At 41.3% G+C, this 27,058-nt stretch overlaps 1 protein-coding gene across 1 annotated transcript in view; it reads left to right on the top strand.

Annotated features, from left to right (window-relative positions):
- The window catches only part of FBXO28 (F-box protein 28), a 45,425-nt gene that overhangs the window by 6,361 nt on the left and 12,006 nt on the right, over nt 1-27,058 (top strand). Inside the window, exons 2-3 of the mRNA XM_002809413.5 lie at nt 9,909-10,018; nt 13,526-13,664. Coding sequence (XP_002809459.1) covers nt 9,909-10,018; nt 13,526-13,664 — 249 coding nt within the window. The remainder of the gene's footprint in view (nt 1-9,908; nt 10,019-13,525; nt 13,665-27,058) is intronic.

Genomic DNA, 27,058 nt, shown 5'->3' with positions numbered 1-27,058 from the left:
ACCTACTTCTAGCATCTTGTACTTAAGATTGATTGAAACAAACATGAAGCTCTTCAGTTTCCCAAATATCTTGGGCCTCTCCAAACACATGCTTTTTCCTGTTTTCCCTCTCCTAGAAAATATTTGTACCTTTGGCATATACCTCATTCTATAATTCTTCTCTGAACTTTATGTAGGTAATATTTCTAAGTTTCCATTGCATCATTATTGCACTGACTACATTGGAATTATCTTTGGAAGAGCCTGTTTTCCAGTTGCCTTAGTCTGTGATGCAATGTAAGTACTCAGTAATTATTGAATAAATGAAGTAGCTCTTAAAAACCATTTCACTGCTCTGAATAAACAATAGAAAATATATGTCATTGTAGGGCTGGGCGTGGTGGCTCACGCCTGTAATCCCAGCACTTTGGGAGGCTGAGGCAGGTGAATTACCTGAGGTCAGGAGTTTGAGACCAGCCTTACCAACATGGTAAAACCCCGTCTATACTGAAAATACAAAAATTAGCTGGGCGTGGTGGCGGGCACCTGTAATCCCAGCTACTCAGGAGGCTGAGGCAGGAGAATCACTCGGACCCAGGAACCAAAGGTTGCAGTGAGCCGAGATCATGCCATTGCACGCCAGCCTGGGCAACAAGAGCGAAACTCCATCTCAAAGAAAAAAAAAGAAAAGAAAATATATGTCATTGTAAGATAAATGTTTTCTGTATAAACTATAATAGTGTTACAAAATCAGTTGCTTAATATTTACTTCCAAGAGAGGAGATTAGAACTTTTTTTTTACATTTTTCATTCACCATAGAATGTCTTTAACATTTTACAAGACCATTTTAAGAAAATGAGTGACTAAAGAAAAGTCTTAGGAGTTATTAAAATTGATTGATACACTGATCTGAAGCCAGTATGTAATTAACAAGATAGCCATTTACAATAGTGCATCAGGGTTCCTTTGTTTTAGTCAACATTTAATTGATTTATTAATGAGAAAAATAATGGTACAGATAATCAAAAACAGAACAATCCAAAAGACTTTTTTATGTGGTGGTTAGGATGCATTATAGGAATCCTAAGAAGAAGTTTTTCTTCCTAATTGTTAGACTGAGATTAAAATGAATTTATATTTTCTTTCCAAGTGAATATCTAGGGTATATACCCAGAGAATCTAAAATTTGTTGTGATTCTACCAGCAGATAATTGAGAATTTCATATACATATATATGTAGTATATACGCAACACACACAATATAGTAATACAAGTGGTGTGATCTTAGGCAGTCCGTAGAAGAGAGTTGCTCTGTCACCCATGCTGGGGTGCAGTGGTGAGATCACAGCTCACTGCGGTCTCAAACTCTTGGCCTCAAGGAGTCCTCCTGCCTTTGACTCTCTAGGTGTTGGGATTGCAGATGTGAGCCACCACACTTGGGCAAATAGAACTTTTTTTTTTTCTTTGAGACAGAGTCTCAAGGCTGGAGTGCAGTGGTGCGATCTTGGCTCATTGCAACCTCCACCTCCCAGGTTCAAGTGATTCTCCTGCTTCAGCTCCAAACAGAATTTTTTTTTTTTTAGACTGAGTCTCGCTCACTCTCTTGCTCAGGCTGGAGTGCAGTGGCACAATCTCGGCCCATTGCAACCTCTGCCTCCTGGGTTCAAGCGATTCTCCTGCCCCAGCCTCCCGAGTAGCTGGGATTACAGGCCTGCACCACCACGCCTGGCTAATTTTTGTATTTTTGGTAGAGACAGGGTTTCACCATCTTGGCCAGGCCGGTATTGAATTCCTGACCTCGTGATCCACCTGCCTTGGCCTCCCAAAGTGCTGGGATTACAGGCGTGAGCCACTGTGCCTGGCCCCAAATATAGTTTTTTTTAAAGATTAAAGTATTCTTTTGGAAGAGGTGGCAAGTTGTATCCATATTTAGGTGAGGGAAATTAAGATGAGTTCACTGAAAACACAAACAGGACAAGAGAAGAGCCAGAATGGTTGTGATTTGTTCATTATTCATTTTTTAAGTGATTTTTTCATCCATCATTAACTTTTTGCCACATTTGCTTTATCTGTTTCCCTTTTGTGCTCATTTTCTCTCTCCTGAATGTGTGTATGTGTGCATCTATCCCATGAACATACTTATTTTACCAAACCATTTGAAAGTAAGAAGAAAGTACTGATATTTTGCCCCGAGTACTTTTTTTAATGTGATCACAATATCCTCATTTCCAGGGGATTTAACGTTATAGTTTGTATTCAGATTTCTCAGTTGTCCCCAAAATGTTCTTTATAGATAGCTCTTTGAGACGGGTTTCTTCAGTCTAATTAAGGATTGGTCTCTAATCTAGAACATTGTCCCCACTTTTTTCATTCTTTCATGCCATTGACTTTTTTTTTTTTTTTTACAGCCCCCCCCCACACACACACACACACTCACACAATGAATGCCATTGACTTTTTGAAGACTAGGCCAGATGGCTTGTAATGGTTCTGTAATTCACATTTGTCTAATTTTTTCCTTGTTATTGACTTCAGAATTTTGAACTTTGGAAGGATTATAGGAAGGTCTTGGGCTAGCTCCATCTGTCTAACCTTTAGCAGTGTGGTGAGAATGCCTATTAATGTCCTTAAAAATCCCTTATTACCTCAAGAAGTCCTACCTTTTAGAGTAGTACCAGCAGTTCTATAACAGCAGAGTATCAGTTGGGACTCTAATCAATTTGAAATAAAGAGGATGATTATTTCAGTTTATATAGCTGTGGGTCACCAAGTTTAAAATGGCACAAATTAGAAGACCTGGATTCTTAGTTTCCCTTTTGCTGCTGAATAGCTGGATGACCTTGGACAAATCACATAATTTCTTAAGGCCTCAGCTTTCTCACTTTAAAAAAAAAGGGTAGGTTCTGATGTCTTTAAGTTCATTTCAGTTCTGGAGTCTTAACAAGCAGCCTAATCAGCTTGTGATCATTTAAGAACTGTAGAGTACCAAGTTAATACATTTTATTTATTTATTTATTTATTTATTTATTTATTTTGGTTCTCTGTTTATCTTACACAATGATGAATACATTTTAAAACTGGGTTCCAGCTGGGCGCAGTGGTTCATGCCTGTAATCCTAACACTTTGGGAGACCGAGGTGGGTGGATCACTTGAGCCCAGGAGGCTGAGGTGGGAGGACTGCCTGAGCCCCAGGGAGGTGGAAGCCTCAGTGAGCCATGATCGTGCCACTGCACTCCAGCATGGGCAACAGAGGGACACCCTGTCTCAAAAAAAAAAAAAAAAAAAAAATTGGGTTCCATTACAATATTTCCTTGATTCTAAGATATAAGAGTCTCATATTTAACATTTTTGAAATCAGTGCATCTTGATCAATTTGTATGTGTATTATCGTGGTGGTGCCTTTTTTTTCCCCAGAAAAGTTTTTATTAAGTTGGTAACATGTCTCAAAGTCTCTACAGCATCTTAAAATCGAAGGAGTTGAGCATACCATATTTCAAGGCATCTAAGAAAAAAATACCGCCAATTATAATTCTAAGACATTATATATCGTAGGTCTATTCCACTGTCAGATGTTTAAAAATGTGCGTCTTAGAATCAGTTAAGACTTAAATAAATAAAAACTTTTTTAAAAGAATCAGTTAAGACTTGAGGCCGGGCATGATGGCCCATGCCTGTAATCCCAGCACTTTGGGAGACTGAGGCGACTGGATCACCTGAGGTCAAGAGTTCGAGACCAGCTTGATCAACATGGTGAAACCCTGTCTCTACTAAAAACACAAAAAATTAGCCGGGCGTGGTGGCAGGTGCCTATAATGCCAACTACTTGGGAGACTGAGGCAGGAGAATCACTTGAACCCGGGAGGCAAAGGTTGCAGTGAGTGGAGATTGCACCACTGCATTCCAGCCTGGGCAACAAGAGCAAAACTCCATCTCAAACAAAAAAGACTTGATATTAAAGATTAAACAGGAAAATCACGTTTCACAAATGGATAGCCTATGTGTCTTGCATTATTAAGAAGGACCGTGGTAGATTTCAAATCTAAAAATAAACAAACAAAATTTTTCATTACTGACCACAACTAAGAAAACTACATTTATTCTCTTACAGTAGAACAGTGAGTAACAGAAGCCCAAGCTATATCTTTGTTCTTCAGTGATTTATTCTATTCATTCCCTTTTGTTTTTATAGTATATACTTTTCCTAATCTTTCAGTGCCCTGATAGTTTTTGACATAGTCATCATCTTTAGGCTCCATGTATTAGGCTTCAGGATTTTATTTTACTGTCTTGGGTAAATTGCCAAATTGCTAAGATTTTTGTTTGGTTGTAGTCACTGGGGAAATAAAATTTCTTCCCTTTAGCTTTGGGAAATTATTAAAATACTCCTAAATTTAGAGCTACACTTTAAATGAGATAATTTGAGTTACAAGTTAGCATACATTATCAGCAGCTATCATTAAATTGCTTGTCCTGGGGAAATTTAGTATATTTCTTTTTTCCAAATGTGACTTCTTTCTGAATCCTAAACAAAAGTTGTATGATCTGTTTTGTTTTTGAGATGGAGTCTCGCTCTGTCACCTAGGCTGGAGTGCAGTGGCGCGATCTTGGCTCACTGCAACCTTCACCTCTCAGACCCTCCTGCCTCAGCCTCCCAAGTAGCTGGGATTACAGGCGCCCACTACCATGCCTGGCAAATTTTTGTATTTTTAGTGGAGATGGGGTTTCACCCTGTTGACCAGGTGGTCTCGAACTCCTGACCTCAGCTGATGTGCCCAGCCGAAAGATGTGTGATCTCTTGTGTTTTTGTGCTATTGGTTGGTCAGTGCTTCTTGAACATTTGAACATACAGGAAAACCACAACATTAAATATTGTTCTTTCCTTACAATATTGCCTAATGTTTAAAATAATTTTTCTTCTTTTTTTTTTCTTTTGAGGGGAGGTCTTGCTATGTTGCCCAGGCTGGAGTAGTGCAGGTGTGATCATCATATACTACAGCCTCAAACCCCTGGGCCCAAGTGATCCTCCCACCTCAGCTTCCCAAGTAGCTGGGAAGCTGGAACTACAGGCTCATGCCTCTGCACCTGGCTATGCTTAAAATCTTTTTGATGTTGGCTTCTGTAGTGTCATTCTAATTTGTCCATCTTCGTGACCTCCTATTCTCTAATCTTTTTATCAGCTTTTAATTATACATGTCAGTTGAGGCTCCATTTATAGGCCTTTTTTTCTTATCTGTCACTTCATTTGGGGTTCATGTACATTTATTTCACTATCTCCAGTGAAATTTCCAGAACCATATCTTTAGTCCTGGTATGATAGTGCTTGCAGAAAATGACCAGCCAGCTGTCCCAATACCAGATCTTTCAAAAGATGGGTGGTCTTTTTCTTTTCTTTTCTTCTTTTTTGTTTATTAAGTCCAACTTCTGCAGAAGGGTACTCATTCTCTTTTTTTTTTTTCTGACACGGAGTCTCGTTCTGTCATCCAGCCTGGAGTGCATTGGTGCAGTCTCGGCCTACTGCAACCTCCACCTTCCGGGTTCAAGCGATTCTCCTGCCTTAGGCTCCCAAGTAGCTGGAATTACAGGTGCCTGCCACCACATCCAGCTAATTTTTATTTGGGGGTTCACCATGTTGGCCAGGCTGGTCTCGAACTCCTGACCTCAAGTGATCTGCCCACCTCAGCCTCCCAAAGTGCTGGGATTACAGGCGTGAGCCACTGTTCCCGGCCATTCATTCTCTTTTTAAAGTTATTTATCTGATTTCTCGACTCAAAACATGGGAAATTTTATTCCTCTCAGCTTGGCCAACACATCTCATCTGTCTTCAGAAGTAGTTCGCTTGCTAATGGTTTGTTCATTCCAGACTTTGTGCTTTTGCATACACCATTACATCTAATTTAGCAGTCTTTGCCCTCTCCTCCTTCAAAACCTAATTCAAATCTTTTGTCATGTGAGATCTTCCTTAATTGGGCCTATCTGGTTATTCTTATTCTCATCATCCAGCCAGTACTTAAATACTTACACTAGCCAGCACTCATATTCATTTGAGTTTATAGATTATTGAAAGATATCTAAACCCTAGGAGTTAGCTAGATTCAGTTCAGCAAAACTAGTAAAATAGTTTTTACTGAACCTTGAAAATTGTTACAGCAGTAATTGACCTTAATTTTTGTCTTTGTAAACATATTGCTGCTAAAAACTATTTCTTCTCAGAAATTATCAACAAGGTTGTATAGAGTCTACAGAGACAAGAAGTCTTTTTCTACAGGATTGTGTTAGAGGGTACCTCAGTTTGTTTTTAAGTCCATTATCTACTCATCTGATGATTTAACGTATCAGATAGGCTGGGTGCAGTGCTGAACGCCTGTGAACCTAGCACTTTGGGAGACCAAGGCAGGAGATCACTTGAGGTCAGGAGTTCAAGACCAGCCTAACCAACATAGTGAAGCACCATCTCTACTACGAAAAATTAGCCAGTGTGGTGGCAGGCGCCTGTAATCCCAGCTACTTGGGAGACTGAGGCAGGAGAAACGCTAGAACCCAGGAGATGGAAGTGGCAGTGAGCCGAGATCACGCCACTGCACCCCAGCCTGGGCAACAGAGCAAGACTCCCTCTAAAAATAAATAAATAAGTAAAATAAAATATCGAACAGTTTTAATAACAAAGCATAGTTTTTATAGTCCCCAGTTTTTATTCCCCAGAGGCACCACTTTCAAATCTTCTGGCTGATTTTCTTCTATTTGATATTATCTGTTAACTTCCTAATAAGTTGAGAAGTTAGCCCTGTTGCCCTCATTTCACACACACAGACACTCACTTTTCTTTCCTTCAATAACATAAAAGTTTTTTTTTCCCCACATGAAGTTCAGTACTGGTGTTTGTGGTCATGTGATTATTCAGGACTGGGGCACTGGTTCTCAAAGTGTGGTCCAGAAACCCCAGAGAGGTTTCCAAGATCCTGTCACAGGGTCCATAAGATCTAAAGTTTTTTTGTTTGTTTGTTTGTTTGTTTGTTTTTTACGGTACTAAGGTTTTATTTATGTTTGGCACGCTTATTTTTTCCACAAGTATACATGGAGTTTTCCAGTAGCCACATGACATTTGATGACATAATGGCATTACACTGATAGCTAATGAAATGTGCACTTGTGTGTTCTTGTGTTTTCCAGAATTTTCTGAGGTAAGAATACCTCAGTCGTTTGAATGCAGAGACAGGTATGAAAATTGACCTGTGTTCTGTTAAACCACATATCAAAAAGCCTTGCAGAAATGTAAAATAAGGCCAATCACTAAATGTTTTGTTTTGGAAAAAAGTTACTTTTCATTAAAAGCAGTTACATATATTGATATGTATTGTGTTTATGTCTTTGTTTTTTTAGTAGACACTGAACAAATACTGATAACTGGTTTAGTTTAGTTAGAAATAGATCCTACCATATTTTAACATATTATTGGCCAAGCAGAGTGGCTCACCTGTAATCCCCGCACTTTGGGAGGCCAAGGCAGGCAGATCACCTGAGGCCAGGAGTTCAAGACCAGCCTGGCCAACATGGTGAAACCCCATCTCTACTTAGAATGCAAAAATTAGCTGGGCGTGGTGGCGCGCAACTGTAATCCCAGCTACTCGGGAGGCTGAGGCAGGAGAATCGCTTGAACCTGGTAGAGGGAGGTTGCAGTGAACCGAGATCACGCCACTGCACTTCAGCCTGGGTGACAGCGAAACTCTGTCTGAAAACAAACAAACAAACATTATTTATTAGAAATTACTTCGTACTTAAAGTTTATTGTGCTTTAATTTTGAAATTGAAAAGAACAGTTTTCCTTAATACCCTTTTAGGAAGTTATCTGGTTTTTAATATTAAAGCCTTCTTGAGCTTCAACCCAGTTTGCCAGGATTTTTGTCAGGCCTGTGTTCTCAGGAGAAAACAAACTTACATCAAGAGTTTCATCAGCATTTCGTTTCAACAAATATTTGTTGATCATTTGTGCTTGGGTGCTATGAGAGATGGAAAGAAGCATAAGACAGATCCTAACTGTCCATGTTTTATACTGCAACATCTACCCTATATGGTGAGAATTAACCTTCAGGTTGATGACTCAGTTGCTGCAGAATTCTTAGAGATCAAATCACAAACGAATTCTGTATACTAGATCTAATTAAGATAAGAAAGATACTAGGATATCTCAGAAATAAAACAAATATATGAAACAAAATTTTCAAATTAGTACTAAGATAAACAAAGTTTATTTAACAATTTTATATAGCACTTTAGAGTTTACCAAGTGATTTAGTGTGTGTTTTGTTTAATCTTAATGATATCCTATAGGTTAGATATTATCCATGTCTTACAGGTAGCTGACTCAGGTTTTCAAATGTAAGATGACTTGGACAAGAATGCGTATAAGTTGTACTCAAATTTAGCTGTTCTGACTTCTGATCCTATGCTTTTACTGTATAAAAACACCATATCTGGCTGGGCATGGTGGCTCATGCCTATAACCATAGCACTTTGGGAGGCCAAGGCAGAGAATTTCTTGAGCCCAGGAATTTAAGACCAGCCTGGGCAACGTAGACCCCCATCTCTACAAATTTTTTTTTTTAAATTAGCTGCGCGTGGTGGTGCATACCTGTTCTTCTCAGCTACTTGGGAGGCTGAGACAGGAGGATTGCTTGTGCCCAGGGATAGGATGCTACAGTGAGCTGTGATCATGGCACTGCACTTCAGCCTAGACAACAGAGCAAGACCCTGTCAAAAAAAAAAAAAAAAAAAGCTATATTAAGGATTCAAAGTAGTTGATGTTCTGCTACACATGCTAAGATATTTTGGGCCGAGCGCAGTGGCTCACACCTGTAATCCCAACCCTTTGGGAGGCCAAGGCGGATGGATTACTTGAGGTCAGGAGTTCGAGACCAGCCTGACCAACATGGTGAAACCCCGTCTCTACTAAAAATACAAAATTAGCTGGGCGTGGTGGCACATGCCTGTAATCCTAGCTACTCAGGAGGCTGAGGCAGGAGAATCACTTGAACCTGGGAGGCATAGGTTGCAGTGAGCTGAGATCACACCATTGCACTACAGCCTGGGCGACAAGAGTGAAACTCCATCTCAAAAAGGTATTTTGGAGGAGATACAGTGTCTAATATAAAGGCCTTGGCCATCATAAGCTCTCCATAGTTAAGCCAGATCACTAGAAGAAATAAGTAATAATTCTCATTCTGGTTATAGATCATATAAACTTTGTAAGAGGTTAGACTCAAATGGATACATTTCTGACTAAAAAGGAATTTTTCTTGTTTCAAACTATTAAAAAACCTTTAAATATATTGTTTTACTGATCTTCAGGACTATAGTCTGTAACCATAATAATGGGAATACATTCAGAACATTCAACAAACACCTAAAGTAAATACTTTTTTGCCTGCACATAGTATTAATTTCTTAATGAGATATTTCAGAAATTACATGGTGTGAGAGATTCACCCACAGATACTGAATCAGAGTTACATACAGCAGGCCAGCTGTGGTGGCTCAGTCCTGTAATCCCAATATTCCGGTAGGCCAAGGTGGGCAGATCACTTGAGGTCAGAAGTTTGAGACCAGCCTGGCCAGCATGGTGAAACTCCGTCTCTACTAAAAATACAAAAATTAGCTAGGCATGATGACACACACCTGTATTTCCAGTTACTGGGGAGGCTGAGGCAGGAGAATCGCTTGAACCTGGGAGGCAGAGGTTGCGCTGAGCTGAGATCGTGCCACTGCACTCCAGCCTGGGCGACAGAGTGAGACTTCGTCTCAAAAAAAAAGATATATACAGCAATCTGAGGAACAATAGTGGGATACAGAGAGCTTTAAGCCATCAGTTATGAGTCTCAGTTGTCTCTTATTAATTTGGTTATTGATTTTTGTTGTTCTTTTTTCTCCCTGAAGGTTTGTAAAAGAATGGACTTGGTCTGCCAGAGAATGTTGAATCAGGGATTTCTGAAAGTGGAGAGGTACCATAATCTATGTCAGAAACAAGTTAAAGCACAACTCCCAAGGTATGTTGTGGGTGGCAATGACAATGATGTACAGTTGGTTTTATTTGTTTTTTGACTTCTTTTTTTCAGTCTCATGGTTTACATATTGCTTCCCAAGTTTTTATAGCAAAGGGCACAAAGATCACAATGTGATTTCTGCAGTGGTTTGTCCATTCTCACCGTTTGTGATCAGCATTTTACTGGAGGTTCTAGCCAGAGAAATTAGGCAAGAAAATGAAATATAAGGCATCCAAATGGGGAAAGAAGAAATAGAACTCTCTGTTCACAGATGATATGATCTTGTGGATAAGGAGTACAGTAATTGATTATTAAAGCTAGTAAACCAGTTCAGCAAGAATATGGGATATAAGAATAATATACAGAAATCAATTATATTTATATACACTAGCAATGAACAATCCAAAAAGGAAATTCAAAACATTTTATCATAGTTTCAAAAAGAATAAAATACTTAGTAATACATATAACAAAAGCACAAGACTTGTATACTAAAAACTACAAAACACCATTGAAAGAAATTAAAGACTTAAGTGGAAAGGCATTCTGTGTTCATGGATTCGAAGACTTCCTATTGTTAAGATGACAGTACTCCCCAGATTAATCTACACATTCAGTGTGATAGGGATTGACAGTAAGGTACAATATGTTTTGTTTGTTTCTTCTTTTTTTTTTTTTTTTTTTTTTTTGTAACCCCTGTCAAAAATTCCAGCTGTCTTTTTGTTTTTTCCAAAACTTGATACACTGATCCTAAAATTCCTGTGGAAATACAAGAGTCTGACAATAACAAAAGCAATTTTGAAAAAGGAGAGCAGTATTGGAAGACTCACACTTCCCGCTTTCAAAACTTAGTACAAAGCTATAGTAATCTAAACAGTATGGCACTGGCATAAGGATAGACCTGTAGATCAAAGAAGCAGAAGCAAGAGTCTGGATAATAAACCTTATATTTTTAATCAGTTGATTTTAACAAGGATGTCAAGATAATTCAATGCATTAAGAATAGTATTTTCAACAAATGATGCTGGGACAACTAGTTATCTTAAAAATGAATGAAGTTGGACCTCTTCCTCGTACTGTATATAAAAGTTAACTCAAAAGGGATCATAGACCTAAGTGTAAATATCAGCACTATACTATATAACCCTTAGAAGAAAACATAGTAGTAAGTCTTCATGAACTTGGATTAGGCAGTGACACCAAAAGCACAAGTAGCAAAAGAAAAAATTAAGCAAATTGGACTTAAAATTTAAAACTTTTGTGGCTCAAAAGACACCATTAAGAAAATGAAAAGACACCCCACAAAATGGGAGAAAACCTGAGCAAATCATGTATCCAGATTATATGAGGAACTCTTACAACTCAACAATAAAAAGAAAACCTAGTTTAAAAATGGGTAAAGGGGCCAGGTGCGGTGGCTCACACCTGTAATCCCAGCATGTTGGGGTACTGAGGTGGGTGGATCACCTGAGGTCAGGAGTTCAAGACCAGCCTGGGAAGCATGGTAAAACCCTGTGTCTACTAAAAATACAAAAACTACCTGGGCGTGGTGGCGGGCGCCTGTAATCCTGGCTACTCAGGAGGCTGAGGCAGGAGAATCACTTGAACCCGTTGGCGGAAGTTTCAGTGAGCCAAGATCCCGCCACAGCACTCCAAACTGGGCGACAGAGCAAGACTCTATCTCCAAAAAAAAAAAAAAAAAAAAAAGGGACAAAGGATTTGAATAGACACTACTCCAAAGAAGATAAGTAATAGCCAACAAGCACATGAAAGGTGCTCAACATCATTAGTCATCAGGGGAATGCAAATCAAAACCACTACGAGGTTTATATCCACTAGGATGGCTACAATGGAAAAATGTTGGGAAGGATGTGGACAAATTGGAACCTTCATATATCAATGTTGGGAATGTAAAATGGTGCAGTCACTTTAGAAAACAGTTTTGCTGTTCTCAGGCCGGACGTGATGGCTCACGCCTGTAATCCCAGCACTTTGGGAGGCCACGGCAGGTGAATCACCTGAGGTCAGGAGTTCAAGGCCAGCCTGGGCAACATGGTGAAACCCCGTCTCTACAAAAATATGAAAATTAGTCAGGCATGATGTCGGGTGCCTGTAATCCCAGCTTCTTAGGAGGCTGAGGCAGGAGAATTGCTTGAACCTGGGAGGCAGAGGTTGCAGTGAGCCAAGATCGTGCCATTGCACTGCAGCCTGGGCGACAGAATCAGACTCCGTCTCAAAAAAAAAAAAAAAAAAAAAGAAAAACAATTTGGCTGTTCTCAAAAAGTTAAACAGAGAGTTATTGTCTGAGCCACCAATTTCATTCCTAGATAAGTACCCAAAAGAAATGAAAACATAATGTTTGCACAAAAACTTGTACACAAATGTTTTTAGCAGCATTAATCATAATAGTCAAAAAGTGGAGACAATCCAAATGTCCGTCAGCTGATGAGTAAACAAAGTATGATATATCCGCATGATGGAATATTATTGGGCAATAAAGAGGTACATGCTACAACAAGAACGAACCTGGAAAACTATGCTAAATGAAAGAAGCCAGAAACATAAGGCCACTGTATGATTCCATTTATCTGAAATGTTCAGAATAGGCGGATCCAGAGAAACAGAAAGTAGATTAGTATTGCCAGGGGCTGGGAGAATGGGAGTGGCTGATAATGGTTACAGGAGTTCATTTTGTGGTAATGAAAATATTCTGAACTTGGATAGTGGTGATAGTTGTACAATCCTGTGAATATACTAAACACCACTAAATTTAGTCCTCTTTAAGATAATTTTATTATGTCTGAGTTATTTCTTAAATTGTTAAAAAGTTTAAAGGAGTTAAATTTTATCATCAAAAGCATATCCTCTCCTGCCTATATTTCCATGTGTAATCCATTCATTTATCTAATTTCTCTGGTTCTAATAGCCATTAGATTTGATAACCAAAAAACCTTTATTTTTATTTTTATTTTTGAGATGGAGTCTTGCTCTGTCACCCAGGCTGGAGTGCAGTGGTGCAGTCTTGGTGCACTGCAACCTCCGACGCCCGGGTTCAAGCGAGTCTCCTGCCTCAGCCTCCCTAGTAGCTGGGACTATAGGCATGCACCATCACGCCTGGCTAATTTTTTAGTAGAGACGGGGTTTCACCATGTTGCCCAGCCTGGTCTCAAACTCCTGACCTCAGGTGATCTACCCGCCTCAGCCTCCTAAAGTGCTGGGATTACAGGCGTGAGCCTCCAAGCCTGGCCCCAAGAAACCTAATTTAAAAAATATATATATAATTTGTTTTGTTTGTTTGTTTTCAAATATTTTGTCAATGAGTACCAGTCCTTGGTAAGGATTTCTAGGCATAGTGATTCATTCATCATTGCAGTTAAATTATGACCCAATTGTAGATTTCTAAATTAACACGTAAAAGACTGTTTCATTAAGCCATCTTGATTGCTTAATATTTTAGTCCACAATACTGCTTTAATGGTTGCCTTGCTTTTATTATTATTATTATTGTAGGAGAGAGTCAGAAAGGAGAAACCATTCATTAGCTCGTCATGCAGACATTCTTGCTGCTGTTGAAACAAGGCTGTCACTATTAAATATGACTTTCATGAAATATGTGGATTCCAATCTCTGTTGCTTCATCCCAGGAAAGGTAAAATAGAATTGCTTGCCTAGAATAGCTGGACTGCCCTACATAAACTTAAAGTTATGAATTTTTGATTTTAGAAATGTTAGAATTGTTTCTACTTCTCCAAATGAGTCTCTACTAATGAATTTGTTTGGTTTCTGTACAGTTATCAATATAAATATGTATCATTTATATGATCTTTATATTTAAAATTCTAATTATGAAATAGTCGAAACCCTAATATTCTTTAGAGAAGTTTGTTAAGAGTTCATACTCAAGAATAAAATTTGAGGTTTTACTGGTTGTTATGATGCCAGAGATACAGCAATGAACAACATACATATTGTCCCTGCCTTCAAGATTTTATAATTTTGGGGAGGTAGAATAGGAGGGACAAGCTGGTTTTTGTTTTGTTTGAGAAATGTTTCATAAAGACAACTTTATAAACTTTCAGATTTGACAAGAATAAACAATTGCTATTTACCAATATTCCCAGAACTAAATAACAGTCCTTTTTAACACAGAAATAAGTATATTGTGGCATATTTACCATTACTCAGTTAATAAAAACTCCGACATTCAACATACTGCTTATACCTTCAGTAGTACCCTACTCCTTGAATTAAGTGTAAATTGAGATATGTCTGTATCTTTTGATATAGAAGTGGTAGAGATATAATTATAGGTCATTTTGCTACTTGGTTGATGCTGGCAAAAGTTTCCCTTAACATGGTTGAAAATAATTAATATCTAGTAAAATTTGAATGTTCGCTTTTTGTTATTTCCAAAGATAATTTACATTGGCAATATTTAATACATACTTTGTCCATTTTTAGTTTTCTTTGACATTTATTTTTGGGGGAATCCCATTTCTTATGACTGTATTTGAAATATTTTGGTATATCTCACTTTCTTTGCATTATATACATTTTCTTTTAAAGATGTTGTTGCATACCAACACATTACCTGCTAATGCTTTTTGTAGGGTGCCATAAGAGGATGACCAGTTAGAAACTTCAGAGTGATTCTTATGCCAGATTTTTCTGAATCTGACTTAAAGGCCTTAACTTTTAAGTGTTCCTGAGAAGTTCTTTGAAATTAGCTTGTTTCATATAGCATCATAGTTTTTATTGCATATCTCATTGTTAGAAACATGAATATCTAAGAAACATCTCACAGTTATCATAACTTCAAAGAGAGTTCAGTCAGTTGTTAAGTAACAGAGTTGAATAGTTTGTGACAGAGTTCATGTGACCTACAAAGATTAAAATATTTATGATCCAGGCCGGCTGTAGTGGCTCACACCTGTAATCCCAGATACTTGCGAGGCTGAGGCAGAAGAATGGCTTGAACCTGGGAGGCGGAGGTTGCAGTGAGCCAAGATCACACCACTGCGCTCCAGCCTGGGCAACAGAGCAAGACTCTGTCTCAAAAAAAAAAAAAGAGAAGAAAAGAAAAAGAAAAATTTAGTGTCTGGCCTGTACAGAGGAAGTTACCAATTTCTGTGCTAGTTGATCAGGCTCACGTGTTTGGAATGGTGATCTTTAAAGTCTAAACAAATAATGTTGCCAGGTGCAGTGGCTCACACCTGTAATCCCCACACTTTGGGAGGCTGAGGCGGGCAGATCACAAGGTCAAGAGATCAAGACCAGCCTGGCCAACATGGCGAAACCCTGTCTCTACTAAAAATACGAAAATTAGCTGGGCATGGTGGCACGTGCCTGTAATCCCAGCTACTCGGGAGTCTGAGGCAGGAGAGTTGCTTGAACCAGGCAGTTGGAGGTTGCAGTGAGCCGAGATCATGCCACTGCACTCCAGCCTGGTGACAAAGCAAGACTCTGTCTCAAAAACAAACAAATAATGTTAAATCCACTGGAGTCCTGTCATTTTTGGAAACCACTTGTTGACTTCTTTTTTTTTTTTTTTTTTTTTTTTTTTCCGGAGACAGTCTTGCTGTGTCACCCAGGCTGGAGTGCAGTGGGGCAATCTCGGCTAACAGCAACCTTTGCCTCCCGGTACAGGTGCATTATTTGGATTGTTTTATGAGTGTTCCCTTTTTTGTACTTCTCATGCTTAAACTTGTCACATCCTGTCTGCAAAATATAAGGATGTGGCATTTAATTTCCACATGCTGAAGTAAGAACATTCTACAAAATAATTTTCAGTCTAACATATAATCTTCATTTAATATATGGTGTTTATGATAAGTTGTTCTTGTTTTCCCTGAGATCTTGCTTCTGGGATATACTTAAAAGTTTAGGCCGGGCGTGGTAGCTCACACCTATAATCCCAGCACTTTGGGAGGCCAAGGCGGGCGGATCACGAGGTCAGGAGGTCCAGACCATCCTGGCTAACATGGTGAAACCCCATCTCTACTAAAAATACAAAAAAAAAAAATTAGCTGGGCGTGGGGCGGGTGCCTATAGTCCCAGCTACTCAGGAGGCTGAGGCAGGAGAATGGCGTGAACCTGGGAGGCAGAGCTTGCAGTGAGCCAAGATCGTGCCACTGCACTCCAGCCTGGGCGACAGAGCAAGACTCTGTCTCCAAAAGAAAAAAAAAGTTCAGAAGCTTTTTTGTTTTTGTTTTTGAGATGGAGTCTCGTTCCATCGTCCAGTGGTGCAATCTTGGCTCACTGCAACCTCTGCCACCAGGTTTAGGCGATTCTCATGCCTCAGCCTCCCAAGTAGCTGAGACTACAGGTGCACACCACCACAGCCAGGTAATTTTTTTATTTTTAGTAGAGACGAGGTTTCACCATGTTGACTAGGCTGACCTCAAACTCCTGATCTCAAGTGATCTGCCTGCCTTGGCCTACCAAAGTGCTGGGATTACAGGTGTGAACCACTGTACCTGGCCACAGAAGCTTTTATACTTTGTTAAGAAAACTAACTTTTGTGGGTTTATATAGACTACATTCATTTTGTCAAACTTAAGGTCTATAGTAAGCATTTTATTCACTTAAGTGAATCTGAGTAGTAGCAACATTATAGTTTAAATTAGATAGCCAAATATGTACCAGAATTTTGGACCTTTAAAGTAGTAGCTGGGGCTGGACACGGTGGCTCACGCCTGTAATCCCAGCACTTTGGGATGCTGAGGCGGGGAGATCATGAGGTCAAGAGATCGAGACCATCCTGGCCAACATGGTGTAACACCATCTCTACTAAAAATACAAAAATTAGCTGGGTGTGGCATTGTGCACCTGTAGTCCCAGTTACTCGGGAGACTGAGGCAGGAGAATCGCTTGAACCTGGGAGGCAGAGGTTGCAGTGAGCCAAGATCATGCCACTGCACTCCAGCCTGGCAACAGAGCGAGACTCTGTCTCAGCAAAAAAAAAGAAAAAAGAAAAAGGAAAGAAAGACAGAAATCCACAAGAATGGTGAGATTAGGAGAGAAGACAGTAGCAATAAAATTTTGAAAGCTATAGAGAAACAAATGGTAACTGATTTAGCAGAACTGAGAAAGTTAAATCCTACACTGACAGTGGGGAAAGCCAAGAGGAACTCCTTGCACAAAAGAAAGCTCTAGAGTTAAAAGCTCCAGCCAGACACCTGTGAGAGTGGGACTGATAACAGAAAGGTTGGTTGAGAATCTGTAGTTAAGAATGATTCAAACCTACAGGTTACCTCTCCAATTGCAGGCAAGCTAGATCATTGCCCTTCTACTCAGTGAAAACCAAAGGCTTATTCACTGGAGGGGTTAAAATGGAGTCCATTGACAGGGGGACTATATTGATAGGGCATTAAAAGCTGTCTAAAGAATTCAGACAACCTGTAATCCCAGCGCTTTGGGAGGCTGAGGCGGGCAAATCACTTGTCCAGGCTGGCCAACATGGTGAAACCCTGTCTATACTAAAAATACAAAAATTAGTGGGCATGGTGGCAGGCGCCTGTAGTCCCAGCTACTCAGGAGACTGAGGCAGGAGAATCGCTTGAACCTGGGAGGCGGAGGTTGCAGTGAGCCGAGATCACACCAGTGCACTCCAGCCTGGGCTACAGGGTGAGACCCTGCCACAAAAAAAAAAAGAATTTAGACAGGTTACAAGTTTGCTATTATCTAGGACAGGGATCAGCAAACTTTTTTTGGTAAAAGGCCAGATCATAAATATTTTTGGCCTTGTGAGCCTTGTGCTTGCTGTGACAGCTATGCAATTCTGAGAAACAGCCGTGTGCAATGTGTGGTAAATGAATGCTTGTGCCTGCGTTCCAGTAAAACTTTATTTACAAAACCAGGCATAGGCTAAATAGGGGCATAGTTGGCCAACCCTAAGTACCACATTGATATTCTCTTTATCTTCTCTCAGAACTAAGATGTTATAGAATGTTGGCTTACTCCTGTATACATTTCTCAAATCTTCTATCTAACACATGGAAGTTACACTTTTTACAGTAAGCTCATATTAGTATCAGCAGTTCACATATACTGACACACAACTGTATGTGAGCATTGAGCAACCAACCATTCATAGAGATAATAATGAAAAAACAAAACGTGGATAGTCTCTGCTCTTCTTTTTTATTTTATTTATTTTTTTTTTATTTTATTTTTAGAGACAGGGTCTCACCATGTTGGCCAGGCTGTCTTGAACGCCTAGACTCAAGCAATCCACCCACCTCAGCCTCCGGCTAGAGTCTTGGCTCACTGCAACCTCCGCCTTCTGGGTTCAAGCGATTCTCCTGCCTCAGCCTCCCGAGTAGCTGGGACTACAGGCACATGCCACCATGCCCAGCTAAGTTTTTTTGTATTTTTAATAGAGATGGTGTTTGACCGTGTTAGCCAGGATGGCCTCGATCTCCTGACCTCGTGATCCGCCCACCTTATCCTCCCAAAGTGCTGGGATTACGGGTGTGAGCCACTGCGCCTGGCCCAGTCTCTGCTCTTAACTGTCCCTAGTAGCCCTGGTAAACCTTTTGTTCTTATTGAAACACAGTGGTCCCCAAAAATTAGGGTTTTTACAGTATAATTGACTACATAAGGCCATGAAGCTGTATTTCCCTGAACAGACGTAAAAATATATATATTAGGCATTATTGGCTTGTATTTATTTTTCTGGGAAAGAAAATTGGTGGTGGTAAATTTTTTTATTCCTTTTTTTGTGTGTGTAAATTTTTGTTTTCTTGTAATTTCAAATTTACACAAAAATTACAAGACTAGTACAAGGAGCTCCCATTTAGCTTATTTGCAAATCCAGCAGTTACTTACCTTTCATCCTGTTTGCTTTTATTTTCTCTTTATAAATACATTTTGGCCAGGCACAGTGGCTCACACCTGTAATCCCAGCACTTTGGGAGGCCAAGGCAGGCAGATCACAAGATCAAGAGATCGAGACCAGCCTGGCCAACATGGTGAAACCCCGTCTCTACTAAAAATACCAAAATTAGCTGGGCTCTTGGCGCACACCTGTAGTCCCAGCCACTTGGGAGGCTGAGGCAGGAGAATCCCTTGAACCCAGGAGGCGGAGGTTGCAGTGAGCTGAGATTGCGCCACTGTACTCCAGCCTGGTGACAGAGTGAGACTTCGTCTGAAATAAATACATACATAGATTTTGGCCAGGCGTGGTGGCTCATGCCTGTAATCCTAATACTTTGGGAGGCTGAGACGGGCAGATGGCTTGAAGCCGCCCGGAGTTTGAGACCAACCTGGGCTGCAAAGTAAGACCCCCGTCTCTAAAAAAAAATTAATTAGCTGGGTGTGGTGGCATGCACCTGTAGCCCCAGCTACTTGGGCGGCTGAGGTGGGACGATTGCTTGAGCCTGGGCAGTCAAGGCTGCAATGAGCTATGATCATTCCACTGCACTCCAGCCTGGGTGACAGAGCAAGATCTTGTCTCAAGAAAATAAAATATAAATACTTTTTTTTCCTGAACCACTTGAAAATAAGTTGGAGACACTGTGCTCCTTAGTTCCTAAATATTTCATTGTATTTCCTAAAAGCTAGAATACTCTTACTTAACCACAGTACAGAGAGCAAAATCAGAAAATTGTAACACTGATGTAATACTGTTATGTAGTTGACAGTTCATATTCAAGTTTCATCACATATTCCAATAATACTCTTCCTAGCAATTTTTTTTGTTAATACAGAATGTAATCAAGAACCATGCATGGACTGTAATCTTATATCTGGAACAGTTCCCTAGACTCTCTTTGTGTCACTTGATTGTCACATTTTTGAAGAACATAGGTCAGTTATTTTGAGGGATATGCTTCCATTTAAGTTTAATGCTTACAGAATGTTGTTTTTGTTTCTTTTAAAGTTGATTTTAATGTGGAGATACTCTTAAAAATCAAGATTAGTTGGGAACATTTCTCCTTTTACTATGTGTGTCCCAAAATAAATATATACAGCCATGAGCCTTTAAAAAAAAATAAAAGTCTGTTTTCATATTAAAGAGAATATAACAGGCCAGGCAGGATTGCTCACGCCTGTAATCCCAGCATTTTGGGAGGCTGAGGTGGGCGGATCACCTGAGGTCAAGAGTTCTAGACCAGCCTAGCCAACATGGTGAAACCCCATCTCTACTAAAAATACAAAAAATTAGCCGGGCATGGTGGCACGTGCCTGTAATTCCAGCTACTCAGAAGGCTGAGGCAGGAGAATCGCTTGAACCTGGGAGGTGGAGGTTGCAGTGAGCCGAGATCGTACCACTGCACTCCAGCCTGGGCAACAGAGTGAGACTCTGTCTCAAAAAAAAAAAAATTATTCTGAGAAATAAGAAAAGATATGCCAGCCTGGCCAACATGGTGAAACCCTTTCTCTACTAAAAATGCAAAATTAGCCAAGTGTAGTGGCAAACACCTGTAGTCCCAGCTACTCAGGAGGCTGAGATAGGAGAACCGCTTGAACCTGGGAGGCGGAGGCTACAGTGAGCCGAGATCGAGCCACTGCAATCTAGCCTGGGCGAGACATAGCGGGAAAAAAAGATACAATCGGCTGGGTGCAATGGCTCATGCCTGTAATCCCAGCACTTTGGGAGGCCGAGGTGGGTGGATCACAAGGTCAGGAGATCGAGACCATCCTGGCTAAGAGGTGAAACCCTGTCTCAAAATACAAAAAATTAGCTGGGCGTGGTGGCGGGTGCCTGTAGTCCCAGCTACTCGGGAGGCTGAGGCAGGAGAATGGCGTGAACCCGGGAGGTGGAGCCAAGATTGCACCACTGCACTCCAGCCTGGGCAACAGAGCAAGACTCCATCTCAAAAAAAAAAAAAAGATACAATCATGCGTCATTTAGCAAAGAGGATCCATCCTAAGAGATGCATTGTTAGGTCACTTTGTCATGTGAGCATCATAGAGTGTATTTACACAAACCTAGATGGTTCTTACACACATAGGCTATATGGTATAGCCTATTGCTCCTGAACTACAAACCTGTACAGCGTGTTACTGTACTATTGTAGGCAGTTGTAACACAATCATATTTGTATATCTAAACATAGAAAAGGTACAGTAAAAGTAGGGTATAAAAAAATGGTACACCTGTATAGGGCACTTATCATGAATGAAACTCAGTTTCTCTGGGTAAGTCAGTAACTGAGTGGTGAGTGAATGTGAAAGCCTAGGACATTACTGTACACTTTGTAAACACTGCATACTGAGGCTACATTAATTTTTTTTTTTTGATACTGGGTCTTGCTGAATCACCTAGGCTAGAGTGCAGTGGCATGACCACATTTCATTGTAGTTGTGACCTCCTAGACTCAAGACGATCCTCCCACCTCACTCTCCTGAGTACCTGGGACTGACTACAGACACATTAAATTTTTTTTTTTTTTTTTTTTTAATTTTTGGGGCCAGGCATGGTGGCTCACACCTGTAATCCCAGCACTTTGGGAGGCCGAGGCAGGCGGATCACCTGAGGTCAGGAGTTCGAGACCAGCCTAGCCAACATGGCAAAACCCAGTCTCTGCTAAAAATGCAAAAATTAGCCAGGCGTAGTGGCGTGCACCTGTAATCCCAGCTACTCAGGAGGCTGAGGCAGGAGAATCGCTTGAACCCAAGAGGTAGAGGTTGCAGTGAGCTGAGATTCTGCCATTGCACTCCAGCTTGGGCGACAGAGCAAGACTCTGCCTCAAAAAAAAAAAAAAAAATGGGGGGGCAGGCATGGTGGCTCATGCCTGTAATCAATCCCAACACCTAGGCCGGGGTGGGAGGACCAGTTGAGCTCAGGAGTTCTTTAAGTTTTAACTTCTTGACTTTTTTGTAATAACACTTAGCTTAAATGTTGTTTTGTTATAATATTGATGAGAAAAAAAAATCAGGCTGGGCTCAGTGGCTCACGCCTGTGATCCCAGCACTTTGGGAGGCTGAGGTGGGTGGATCACCTGAGGTCAGGAGTTCAAGACCAGCCTGGCCAACATGGTGAGACCCTGTCTCTACTAAAAATAAAAAAATTGCCAGGCACGGTGGCTCCCACCTGTAATCCTAGCACTTCGGGAGGCCAAGGCAGGTGGATTGCCTGTGCTTAAGAGTTTGAACCGGCCTGGGCAACATGGTGAAACCCTGTCTCTACTAAAAGTACAAAAAGTTAGCCAGGCATGGTGGTGCGTGCCCGTAATTCCAGCCACTTGGGAGGCTGAGGCACGAGAATCGCTTCAACCCAGGAGGCAGAGGTTGCAGTGAGCCAAGATCGTGCCACTGAACTCCAGCCTGGGGGACAGAAGGACACTCTGTCATAAATAAATAATCGTGCCACTGAACTCCAGCCTGGGGGACAGAAAGAGACTCTGAAATAAATAAGTAAGTAAGTAAGTAAATAACAGAATGAGACTCTGTCTTAAATAAATAAGCAACCAAGCAAGCATGCGGTGGTGCGGGCCTGTAGTCCCAGCTAAATAAATACATAATATTAGCCAGGTGCGGTGGTGAGGAACCCAGGAGATGGAGGTTGCAGTGAGCCAACATTGTGCCACTGCACTCCAGCCTGGGCGACAGAGTGAGACTCTGTCTCAAAAAAGAAAAAGAGAAAAAAAAATCAGTTCCCGGCCAGGGCCACTGTCTGTTGAATTTGTGCATTCTCCATATATCTGCATGAGTTTTCTTTGGGCACTCTGATTTCCTCCGACATCTCAGAGCTGTGCCTGTTAGGTTCATTGACATATCTTAGTGGTCCCAGTCTGAGTGAGTGTGGGTGTGAGGGTGCCCTGCAGAGAGATGGCGTCCTGGCCAGGGTGGATAACCACCTGGTGCCGTGAGCTGCAACCCTGAACTAGAATAAGCAGATTGAAAAATGAAAGAATAGGCCGGGCGTGGTGGCTCACGCCTGTAATCCCAGCACTTTGGGAGTCCGAGGCGGACAGATCACGAGGTCAGGAAATCGAGACCATCCTAGCTAACACGGTAAAACCCCATTTCTATTAAAGATACAAAAAATAAATAAATAAATTAGCCAGGCGTGATGGCGGGCTCCTGTAGTCGCAGCTACTTGGGAGGCTGAGGCAGGAGAATAGCGTGAACCTAGGAGGCGGAGCTTGCAGTGAGCCAAGATTGCGCCACTGCACTCCAGCCTGGGCGACAGAGCAAGACTCCATCTCAAAAAAAAAAAAAAAAAAAAAACACTAAAAGAAAAATGAATGAATAGCCAGGCGTGGTGGCTCATACCGTAATCCCAGCACTTTGGGAGGCTGAGGCAGGTGGATTACTTGAGGTAAGGAGTTGGAGACCAGCCTGGCCAGTAGAGACAGTGAAACCCCATCTCTACTAAAAATACAAAATTTAGCCAGGCATGGTGGCATGCACCTATAATCCCAGCTACTTGGGAGGTTGAAACACAAGAACCACTTGAACCCAGAGATGGAGGTTGCAGTGAGCTGAGGTTGCGCCACCGTACTCCAGCCTGGGAAACCGAATGAAACTGTGTCTCAAAAAAAAAGGAATGAATGAATGGACCAGGTGTGGTGGTTCATGCTTGTAATCCCAGCACTTTGGGAGGCCAAGATAGGAGGATCACTTGAGACCAGGAGTTCAAGACCAGCCTGAGCAACATAGGGAGACCTCGTCTCTACAGAAAAAAAAATTAGCCAGGCATGGTGGCACACATCTATGGTCACAGCTACACAGGAGACTGAAGTGAGAGGATTGCTTTAGCCCAGGAGGTCAGGGCTGCAGCGAGATGTGGTCATGCCACTGCACTCCAGCCTGGACAACAGGGCGAAGACCCTGTCTCAAAAAAAACCAAAAAGGCCGGGCGCAGTGACTCACATCTGTAATTTCAGCACTTTGGGAGGTGGAGGTGTGTGGATCATGAGGTCAAGAGATCGGGACCATCCTGGCCAACGTGGTGAAACCCCGTCTCTACTAAAAATACCAAAATTAGCTGGGCGTGGGGGTGTGTGCCTGTAGTCCCAGCTACTTGGGAGGTTGAGGCAGGAGACTCACTTGATCCGGGAGGTGGGGGTTGCAGTGAGCCGAGATCGCGCCACCACTGCACTCTAGCCTGGTGACAGAGCAAGACTCCATCTCAAAAAACAAAAAACAAGCCCTCCTATTTGTTACTGTTTGTTTCTGAACTTCATGTTGGTAGGAGGTGCTCCTTAAAATTTTTGCTTTACAAACATGTATTCCCTGAAGTAACCCACCACCATGATGACTGCCATAGCTCACTGATTGACCAAAAATTGGGTACATTATCTTACTTGTTTTTATTAATCTTTCTTAAATGTATGTATAGTTCACATTTATTTCAGTGTTTGATATTAGAAGTGTTTTAGAGGCCGGGCGCAGTGGCTCACACCTATAATCCCAGCACTTTGGGAGGCTGAGTCGAGTGGATCACTTGAGGTCAGGCGTTCGAGACCAGCCTGGCCAACGTGGTGAAACCCCATCTCTACTAAAAAAAATAAATAAATAAATACTGAAATTAGCCGGGCATGATGGCGGGCATCTGTAGTTCCAGCTACTCGGAGGCTGAGGCAGGAGAATCGCTTGAACCAGGGAGGCAGAGGTTTCAGTGAGCTGAGATCGCGCCACTGCACTCCAGCCTGGGCAACAGAGCGAGACTCCATCTCGGAAAAAAAAAAAAAAAGAAGTGTTTTAGGTCTTTATTTAGAGGTTTGGTGGGTTTTGTGACCAGAAGTATGCCTTAGGAACTTAACACTTGTTTATATTAATTAGCCTATGATAAAATTGGTTTCATTACATGTCATTTCACTTAAAGTCGGGATTTTCAAGAACCTATCAACATTAAAATGAGGACTTCTGTATAATATAGTAGATACTAGGCGATGGGAATTTTTCAACTCCATTATAATCTTACAGGATGACCTTCATATATGGTTTGTCATTGACCATAACATCATGATGCAGCACATAACCGTATTCAAACAAACATGCCATATAAAGAATATTCAGGCCAGACCTGGTGGCTCACACCTGTAATCCCAGCACTTTGGAAGGCTGATGCGGGCAGATCACCTGAGGTCACGAGTTCGAGACCAGCCTGGCCAACATGGTGAAACCCTATCTCTACTAAAAGTACAAAAATTATCCGGGCATGGGCCGGACGCGGTGACTCATGCCTATAATCCCAGCACTTGGAAGGCCAAGGCAGGTGGATCACCTGAGGTTGGGAGTTTGAGACCAGCTTGACCAACATGGAGAAACCCCGTTTCTACTAAAAATACAAAATTGGCCAGGTGTGGTGGTGCAAGCCTGTAATCCCAGCTACTCAGGAGGCTGAGGCAGGAGAACTGCTTGTACCCGGGAGGTGGAGGTTGCAATGAGCCAAGATTGTGCCATTGCCCTCCAGCCTGGGCAACAATAGCGAAACTCCTTCTCAAAAAAAAAAAAAAAAAATTATCTGGGCATGGTGGCACACGCCTGTAGTCCCAGCTACTCAGGAGGCTGAGGCAGGAGGATCACTTGAACCTGGGAAGCAGAGGTTGCAGTGAGCCAAGATCACACCATCACACTCCAGCCTGGGCAATAGAGTGAGACTCTGTCTCCAAAAAAAAAAAATTAAAAATAATATTCAGAAAATTTTAGATGCACTTAAGTTTTTAAAATATGGAGGAAATTTTTTAAAAAAATGGGTAGAAGGGAAAGTTAAGCAAATCTCAAGTACAACAAAAAGATTAAAAATGAGAATTTATGAGGTTCAATATTCTGGAGCTTTGTTTGCTAAACAGTAGATTAAAAAAGATTATTTCTTACCCACAGTAGTCTAAAGGCCTAAATGATTATCATCGTATATAATTCGTTACTGTACAATTTTAGACATAAGCGTGGTACTTCTACTGTGTGTTAGAAATGTGATGGTGTACTTTCTAATTTTTGTAGAAACTGTTTCTAGCTATGTTGCTCTTGAACTCCTGCCTCCCTTGGCCTCTCAAAGTGCTGAGATTACAGGCATAAGCCACCAGCCACAGCCTGTACTACTTTTATAAAACTAAAAATTTTTTGTTTTTTTTTTTTTTGGAGACTGAGTCTTGCTGTGTCGCCCAGGCTGGAGTGCAGTGGCACGATCTGGGCTCACTGCAACCTCTGCCTCCTGGGTTCAAGCGATTCTTCTGCCTCAGCCTCCCGAGTAGCTGGGACTATAGGCACGTGCCACCATGCACGGCTAATTTTTGTATTTTTAGTAGAGACAGGGTTTCACCATATTGGCCAGGCTGGTCTCGAACTCCTGCCACATAATCTGACTTCTGAAAAACCATATCATCTTTTTTTTTTTTTTGAGACAGTCTTGCCCCGTCAGCTGGGCTGATCACAGCTCATGGGACTATAGGCATGTGCACAGCTAATTTTTTAATTTTTTGTAGAGACAGAGCTCACAATGTTGCCCAGGCTGGTCTCAAACTCCTGTCCCCAGACAGTCTTCCCACCTCGGCCTCCCAAAGTGCTGGCACCGTAGGTATGAGCCACCACGCCCGGCCGAAAAACAAATTCTTGTGTTGAATTAACCCTGTCATTTGCCCTTAAACAGTTTTGTTTAGATGTATCAATTAATATTGAACAATTAATATACTTAACCATCTTTTTACCCCTTATTTACTGAGTATCTGCCATGTGCCAGATGCTGCTAGGCTCTGGGGATCTGACAGTGAAACATGGTATGATCTCTTCTGTCATAGAGTTTACTACATTATAGGGAAGATAGAAATTAACAAAAAGATGTACTTACAAATTGTAATGTGTGTTCTGAAGGGGAATAAAGGGTTGGATGAAGATGTTAACATGATTTAAACTGGAGGAGGGTTCAGAAAAGACTTCTGAGAAAGTACAGTGTTACTGTGACCTCATGTATAACTAAGGAATTTGAAGTGAGGGAGATACACAGGGATGGCATTCCAGGAAAGGGATCAGAATGTGCAAAAGCCCTGGGGCAAAAAGGCGGGGGACTTGATTTAGTTCAAAGGGCTGATGGCCAGTTTGTATCTATAGATGCAACGTATTAGCCTTTGGGGACAACATTTAAAAATT

The sequence above is a fragment of the Pongo abelii genome, chromosome 1 (assembly GCF_028885655.2).
Source record: "Pongo abelii isolate AG06213 chromosome 1, NHGRI_mPonAbe1-v2.0_pri, whole genome shotgun sequence".
Taxonomy (NCBI): Eukaryota; Metazoa; Chordata; class Mammalia; order Primates; family Hominidae; genus Pongo; species Pongo abelii.
This window is presented reverse-complemented; position numbering and strand designations above follow the sequence as displayed.